Source organism: Pongo abelii, chromosome 3, assembly GCF_028885655.2.
Source record: "Pongo abelii isolate AG06213 chromosome 3, NHGRI_mPonAbe1-v2.0_pri, whole genome shotgun sequence".
NCBI lineage: Eukaryota > Metazoa > Chordata > Mammalia > Primates > Hominidae > Pongo > Pongo abelii.
In genome coordinates this window covers 146,252,093-146,260,468 of record NC_071988.2, presented here as the reverse complement: position 1 = coordinate 146,260,468, position 8,376 = coordinate 146,252,093, and the positions used below count along the sequence as shown (strand labels likewise).

The 8,376-nt window shown below is 41.3% G+C and overlaps 1 protein-coding gene across 1 annotated transcript in view; it reads left to right on the top strand.

Moving 5' to 3' along the window:
- The first annotated feature begins 3,849 nt into the window (after positions 1-3,849).
- The window catches only part of ANKRD50 (ankyrin repeat domain containing 50), a 47,684-nt gene continuing 43,157 nt past the window's right edge, over positions 3,850-8,376 (top strand). The window contains exons 1-2 of the mRNA XM_024246267.3: positions 3,850-4,169; positions 5,357-6,631. Of these exons, the coding sequence (XP_024102035.2) occupies positions 6,120-6,631 (512 nt within the window). The 5' untranslated portion in view covers positions 3,850-4,169; positions 5,357-6,119. The remainder of the gene's footprint in view (positions 4,170-5,356; positions 6,632-8,376) is intronic.

The following is an 8,376-nucleotide window of genomic DNA, read 5'->3' as shown; positions in this document are numbered from 1 at the left end:
ATATAGACTCATAGAAGAAAAGGTAGGAAAAAGCAGTTCTGGGAATCCAATAGAGGGGCATGTTAGGTAATCCTAATGTGCTTCTTTAAATTTCTTGCTGCATATTTGGGGTGAAAGAGAATATGAATTTCAGATCCATGCTGTCATGTGTACTGTTGGTGTAATTTTGGGGTCTACTAAGAGTTTTTGCTCTATCTAGGAGCATGGGAAAAAGTGAAGGGTAAAGATGAAGCGTTGTAACTAGCCACCTAATAACCACAGCCAATGAGTCTTTATTTCCCTTCACGGGTAATTGTGCAAAATAAATCTTATTTGGGGATTTGTTTAATTCTTTGAAGGAAAGGCCTATATCTTACACATTTTATAAGCAACAGCTATTTTTAGGCTTGTTTTCAAGGACAGCAATGAATACAGCTGGCAACAATTACTTTTAAAATGTAAGGCTTAAATAAGCATTCTTTTAAAAGGGTATTTAAGAGGGTAGCCACAGCTGGATGTTCCTATTATTATGCCTCCCATGTCAATCAAAGTTTTTCTATAGTCTAGGTGTACATCAAGTCCAATGAACATAACTAACAAAATGTGTATTTATGTAAATATAACAATGTTATTAATAGTAACATTACAATAATCTAGGATGGTGTGATAGACCTTCGTTATTTCCAGCTTCTGCCATGGTCTCCATAAATAGTATATGAGATGAAATAAACAGAGTTCTTTAAATTTGTGGGAAAATCTGCAAGGCTGCCAGTAATAACTCTTTTCCAGATTCAAAGTAACTATCCTTTGAAGGACAGTGTGCAGACTACTAGTTGAAAAAATAAAATATAGCTTGATATGGGTGGTTGACACATAAACATATACATATACACACACATATACACATACATACACATACACATATACATATACATATACATATACATATACGTATAATATATACCAAATCCTGGGCTTGGTAGTAATCGGAGAAACTCTCAAGGCTGCTGATCCTGCTAGACATGTGGTATAGCAGTTCAGTGTGCCCTGGCTTGCTGCAGCTGCCTTCCACATGCAAGAAGCCACTTCTGAGAATCAGTAGTAAATGAAGAAAATTACATGTGAGGTATATCTGAAATATGTGAAATAGAGACCGACTTATCCTGTAGTAGAGTATATAGCAAGTAGGCTGAACTCTTTTTGTACAATGCAGAGTTCTTTAAATTTGTGGCATAACCTGAAAGACTGCCAAGCATAAAACATCACTTTGTAAATAAACCTGAGTGACTTACACAAGTTAATTTAGAGGACTAAAATGAGTCCTCTAAATTTTCACAGCCTTTCATGTAAAATCATTGGAACTCTAAAATCATAGATTTCAACTTTTGTAGCTTTTAGGTATTGCTATAATTATTACAGAACTTGCAAATATAGAGAAATTGAAATTTACCTCTACCAAACAAGGAACTGAATGTACTCTATGATGAGAACACAGACATTATAAAAGACTTAATTTTTGAAATTTATAATTGTGCTTTGGAATATCTCAACTTGTGGAATCTTTTGATGGAGCTGTTGCTTTTAATTGGATGAAACTATATTTTGTATCTAAATGGATTAAAATTGAGATGACATAATTTTGTAGTATTTAAACTTGATTGAAACCATCAAAATAAACGTACATTTTCAAGACTTATATAATGAGCTTTGTTTTGTAAAAATACTTGTTGCACAATATAACTGAGGTTTAAAAAAAGACAACAGCTAGGAAAATATTTGAACTGAAAAATTTATACATTTCAGTATAGAGAAATTAGAATGGAGAATATATTTTATTTAGCAGAGTGTGTTTTGAGCTTAATACGTATCTCACCTCTTAATTTTCCATTTAAAACATTATAGTCTTCAGAGAAGCATTCATTAAAGCTGTCAGTAATTTCAAATTTATGTGAAACTGTGATGATTTCAGGAAATTTTATGAACAAATTAAAAATAAGAAAGGCCACATTGAAAAAAATTGCATTCTTTGGAAAAATGCGAGTATCTGGTATTGGAGAAAATACAACTAAGAAACTGATTAAAGTATGTGAATATGTACCAAGAGTAAGTATTCTGCTTATGCCACGTTTAACATTTAGGTAATTGATAAAAAGAAGTTTCATAAAATTATATATGTGTGTATATATAATACGTCACTGTTAAGGGTTTTCTATTAAAAAAAGCAAAAAGCAACAAAAATAAAATGTGAAATAAATTTTAAAGCAAAAAATATAAAATTCTAAATAGGTCTGAAGATTATTACAGCTTAGTTACAGCTGATGTTATTTAAAACAGCATTCCATGATAGTGCTTAGTTATCATAAATAAGGCCCACTAAACAAAAAGTTTCCGTAACTTCTCTACTGGGCAGAAATTATTTTAATTATCGTGTTAGCAAATGGCTTAATAGAAATGATAATGTGATATACATATTTCTCATTTAAGTTTTCCTCTAAACATAAAATTTTACAACCATGAAACTGAAGGAGTCAACCTATTCAATGACTATAAAGCTGCGTGGCAAACAAGCTAAGTGGTAATTAAAACAGCTTAGGCAAAAATAAATCAAAATTGTAGCTTTTTAAAAATCAATTTTCATCCCCCTAATTCTGGAGAATTTATACTTTGCCTCTTTTGCTTGTGTTTTAGGAAAGAAGCCCAAAATTCAGGGTACATGAATTAAAATTAAATATTAAGATCAGTAAACCTCAATTGGCACGAATAAACAATATGAAAGAGTAAGCACAAACACGATCTATTTGTTCACCCATTTTTCTTATTGTGATAGCTATACTATGAAATTTCTAAAACTAGATGGGAGACTGGCTTAATATTTTGGCAAATAAACACATGCAAGTTAATGAGGAATGGGAAATAGAGCACTCTGAATTTTAGCATAAACAATTAAAATAAAAAGATCCTACATTTCCTATTCCATCAGTTGACGGTATATTTATTTTCCTGGGAGAAATTTGGAATCTAAGCAACTCAGGTCCAGTGAGTGCAAACAACTGACATGCTTAGTTCAACAGGCTCCTGTGAGCAGGCCCTCTAGGACATTTCCTGACGCCACACGACCAAGGACCTTTCTCCCCTTAGTGGACGCTGCGGGTGATCAGGTGGCCCTGAGGAGCAGGGGCCTGAGACTCAGTCAAGCCTGCTGTCAACCTCCATCTGATGGAGGCCACGTCCTTTTCATGAGGCTGGTAGGAATGTCGCCCTATACCCCCACTATTTCTATTTTTGCAACATTCTTCCCAGTCCTTTCCTTCCTTCTTTTCGTCCCAGCCAAAGTAAAAGCATCCCTGGAATTTAATGGACTGAAAGGAGACCAGACGACTAAGGGGTAGAACGGGGCCTGAAGTGGCTTTGGAAGCAAGGGGGTTAAGGGAAAGGCAAAACGGTCGTGCAGAGAGAGGCAAGAGGCAATCTCCCCCTACACAACTGCCCCTCCCAGGAGCAGATACGGCCCCAACAGCGTGCGACTCCCTCCGGCCTGGAAGACAAAGGAAGGATCAGGGCCCAGTGGTAACGGGAAGGGTGGGGGCAACGACTCGCGTGAGCTCGGGGACGTGAGAACGCAGCTCCCGCCCCGTTCTCCGCCTCCCCTGAGAAAGGCGGGGCCCCCACGCCGCCCCGAGACAGATCTCCCCGCCGCGCCGGCAGCGGGTCCCCGGCGGCCGCACACGCCCAGGCACGGGCTGCTGCGGGAGGGCGCGGTGGGGGAGGGGAAGGACGCGGGGGCGGAGCCGGCGGGCAAAGAAAGGCCGAGCGGCGGGGCGGGGCGGGGGCGGGGGCGGGGTCTGGGCTGGGCGGGCGGGGCCGCGGAGCGGAGCGGGGCGGGGCGGAGCCGGCTGGCCGGGGGCTGCCTGAGACAGTCACTGCCCTGACGGCGGCGGCAGCGGCGGTTGGCCGGTGGGGGCTGGGGCGAGCACGACCGATTCTGCTGGGAAAGCTGGAACTGGCAGCCCCCGGGGGCCAAGAGGAGGATCCGGAGCTGGGAGCGTGCCCCGGGCCCGGCGGAGGAGGCGGCTGCAGTTGGAGTGGAGTCTCGGGAGCGCTGCTGGCAGCGACTTCTCAGCGAAGCAAGTGTCTGAGACTGAGAGTCCGCAGCAGCGGCAACGGCGGCCACGGCGGCGGCTGGGGCCGAGGTAACCGGGGGGCGGCGGCGGCGGTGGAAGCGAGGCCCCTCCCTCGGGTTGGAAGCTGGGAGGCCGAGGCCGGGGCTTGGACCTGACCCAACCACCCACCCTCTCCGGCCTCAAGCCCCAGATTTGCCCTCTTCCCTCGCACCGCCGTCGGCCGGGTGGGAGCGGGAGCGGGGCATGGGGCGGGAGTGCAGAGGCGGAAGCCGACCGGGAGACGACCCCTCGTCTGGGATTGGCAAGGACCTCAGTCACCCCCTCCCCCTTCAAAAGACACACCCCAACCTCGGTGCGGGGCGGGGTGCAGAGGCGCTCCCAGCCTCTGGAAGGGCAGACCTCGGTGTGGAGGCTGCACCTTCGCTCGTGGCCTCTCCGAGGTGGCTCCCCGGTGGCTCCCCTGTGGCTCCTCTGGGCGGTTCAAACCCAGGGTGGTGCCCGGCGCTGGGAATCCCGGAGTTCCTTTTGTCTGTCAGCTGAAACTGGAGGCCGGACCTGTCGGCAGACACCCACCAGCACCGAAGCACTCTACTCTTTATCCCTTTCCTGTCTTGGAAGGGATTTCTCCCTAGCAGCCTTTTCTCCGGCCAGAGTGGTAGATTTTATTCCTGACCTCCATCCTTGGCTCAGAGGAAGGAAGGATTCACATTTTACTTGTGTTTGCTTTATCATTCGTATAAGAACAGTCATCCCCCATCGGTTTTTTTTTTTAAACCGTTTCCCATCCAGCTGCAACCCTGGTAATCTTCCCCTAGATTTTTGCAAACTATCAACAAAGAAGTGTGGCTGGAGGAGTAGACAGTCCTTGACTGACTGGACTGTGTAAGTTAATAGAGCTTCCTTAGCTGGCGCTGTTCTACCAGTCTACTGTGAATGAGCGTTTTGCCTGGAGTTAAGGGTGTTACTGTATGTGCATAAAGTATCTCCCCCCTCCCTTGCTATGGTGAAGTTGCAAAAATCTTGGGTAACTTGATTAAAATGTGGCTGTTTGGGAAGCATAACAACGAGGAAGAAAAATGCAGAAGGGAGAATGTGATTATTTCAGTGGTTTTTGTCCAGCTTTTTGAAAGTGCCAAAGGTGAAGTACGTGGATTTTTGAGATTACGTTAACTGGTACACTGCAACCTTTGTTGTCCTTAATAAGTTTTTAACATATGATATTTTGCACTGAGGTATTTTTGTTTGTTTTATTTTAGTTACTTGTGGAAATTGTTGATTACCCGGACGTCTTAAAACCAAGAAACCTGTGAACAGGTTCATTAAGAATCTGCTGTCTTGAAAAATGCATTTTATGAATGCTGTGAATTAAGAAGGTGTTAACAGTGGTTGTTATTTCTGCCACATAAGAGACTATAATCTGAAACAGTTCCCTGGCAGTTGCCCAGATGCCTGAAACTGGCAAGATCTAGTACTCTGAGTGATCATCCTTCAACGAGAAATACAGAGCTACTTACATACTGTACCTCATACCGTATAAATGTCATCTCTCTGATGCCATTTAATGCAGTGGACCTCTTTTCTGAATCTAATTGTCAGATGCAGAATTAACACTTGGAATCTGGGGAAGCATTTTGTACAAATTGAAAGATTGGGTTTTTTCTTTAGTTTTCCAGATGTATTGTCTCATCTCTGTTCTTGAAACATCCACAATCACATAAACTCCAGTTATAACCATGGAGTTACGTGACTCATTAAAATATAGGAAAAGTGTTGCTGAGCTGTGGAATCAGGCGTTTCTCCCTCAGTTCAACAACTAATGCATAGACTGCTGATCAAGATTAAGGAACCAAATAAAGTCATGCACGTTCTTTTGACAGATGAACTCTGTGGCTGTTGAATTTTACTGTAACTAGTTACTCTGTCTTCAGAGTCAACTTAATATATAAGTTATGTCATAATGGATGGAAAGACCTGTGTTGATGTATCCAGACTCTAGCAAATGAAGATAAAAAACCTATTATGACTAATCCTTGGGAAGAGAAAGTCTGCAAAATGGCTCAAACCAGTTTACTGCAAGGGAAGCAGTTTTACTGTAGGGAGTGGGTTTTCCACAAGCTTCAGCATTGCCTCCAGGAGAAAAGTAACTGCTGCAATAGTGCTGTCAATGCACCATCACTTGTAATGAATTCTGGGAATAATGCTAGTGGTGTCTCTGGAAAGGGAGCTGCCTGGGGTGTATTGTTGGTAGGAGGGCCTGGCAGTGGCAAGACAGCCCTATGTACTGAACTCTTATGGCCAAGTTCACCTACAAGTTTGCAGAGAGGTTTACATCGCCAAGCTTTGGCCTTTCATTTCTGCAAAGCCCAGGACTCTGATACTTTGTGTGTTGGAGGGTTTATTAGAAGTCTAGTAGCCCAGATCTGCCGCAGTGGACTACTCCAAGGATATGAGGACAAGCTGAGGGATCCAGCAGTCCAAAGCCTCTTACAGCCTGGGGAGTGCGAGAGAAACCCAGCCGAAGCATTTAAAAGGTAACAATAAAAATGTCATGGTGTTCAGATTTCTATGCTGAAATTAAATTAATTTTTAGTTGTAGTTTTTTGTTTTAACTTTGTGGGTTACTTTTACTAGTGCTGTACATTTGGCCTTAATCTGAAGTTATGAATATACCTGTTTACTTTGAATATCAAAGGAAGTAAAATTTAGGTTTTGGTATTGTACAGCATATGGATTAAAATGGATTAAAAGTGTATCTTAATTTTACTTAATAACAGAATGTTACTTACATTGCCTATAAATGGTAAGAGAAATTTGTTCTTATGGTAGAGAAGCACATTTAGCTGTCTGGAAATAGGTTACATTTTCAGAGGGTGAACTGAACTTAGAGTAATTATCAGTATAGCATCCAGTATCTTTTTTTCTTTTTTTCCTTACAGTAGTAATATTTCTTTAAATAAGAAAGGTTTTCTTTAAAGGAGATTATTGGCCACTTAGAATCTGAAGAAAATTTGCTGATGAGTTTTGGGATTTATTCTCCTATTAACTAATTGAAAAACTGATATTTTGAAGTATGTGAATTTATAAAATAGTGAAAATCTGGGATCATCTTACTGCTTTTACTTTTTGTGAGTGGTACAAAGAAAGTGTTTTTTCCTAACTTCAACAAAGCTTTTTTTCCACGGTAAATGGATTGGTCCAGGAAGTGAGCAAGTTGCTTTCCAGAGTGGTTTCAGATTCAAATCTGTTCAAGAAAACATAATTCCTTGAAAACATTTTTTTTTTGCATATCATGCCTCTGCTCATTGTAAAAGTAGCAGGCAAATAACAATTTGTGCCTCACTTCTGCTTGAATTACCCATTTTGCCATAAGCTTTTTCTCTACAATAACATTCTTAGCGGGCAAAAGTTTGTTCTCCAAAGATTCTGGTATACTGTGCACTGGAGGTTTGTGTGTGTGTGTGTGTGTGGCTCTCTTCTGCTTGAGTGTGTTTCTAGGAGAGATTTGAATCACTCTAAAAAGAGTGATGTTTGTTTTTATGATATCCTCAAATCTACTGGGATGAAATCTATACATTTTGAAAGTAATATTGAAAATATTTAATAGTAATTACAGTAAACAGTATGTGTCAGTCATTATTCTAAGTGCTTTACAAATATTAGATCATTTAATCCTCATAATAATCCTGTGAGGTAGTTACTACTCCCATTTTATAGATGAGAAAACTGAGGTACAGAGAGGCTAAATAAATTGTTCAAGGTTACAGACTAGTAAATGGCAGGGCTGAGATTTTAAATGTGTGTGTGTGTATGTGTTAGTAATCTTAGAAATTCTTCGGAGGACATGATGGGAAGAGGAGGGGTTTAGAAGGTTATGTGTGGCAAAGCTGGAGAACAGGAGTTGTGTCACAGTGTGGTTTGAGTGTGGGTTTTCAGATTGCCCATATAGTGATAGAGGGAGTGGTATTCTAGAATGAGAGTTAGGGATGGTCCAGAATTCAAATATGGGAGGGATTTATTAAAGTCAGCCAAAGGGATGTATCTTTGAGAGGTGTGATATTGTTGTAGACTCTTTAATGTGTAAATTTAGTCCAATAAAACTCAAGGCAAATCTGTTATCTTTTGTTGTTAGCCACCAAAGTCAGCGTTAAAACTGTTGTATCATTCTTAAATTAATGAGGAAATCTGTTAGTTGATGCCTGTGGCATGTGAGATGCAAGGTTTGATGGAGAGTGTTCAATATGGAATCACTGTACGGAATAAATAATGTAGTCTTTAA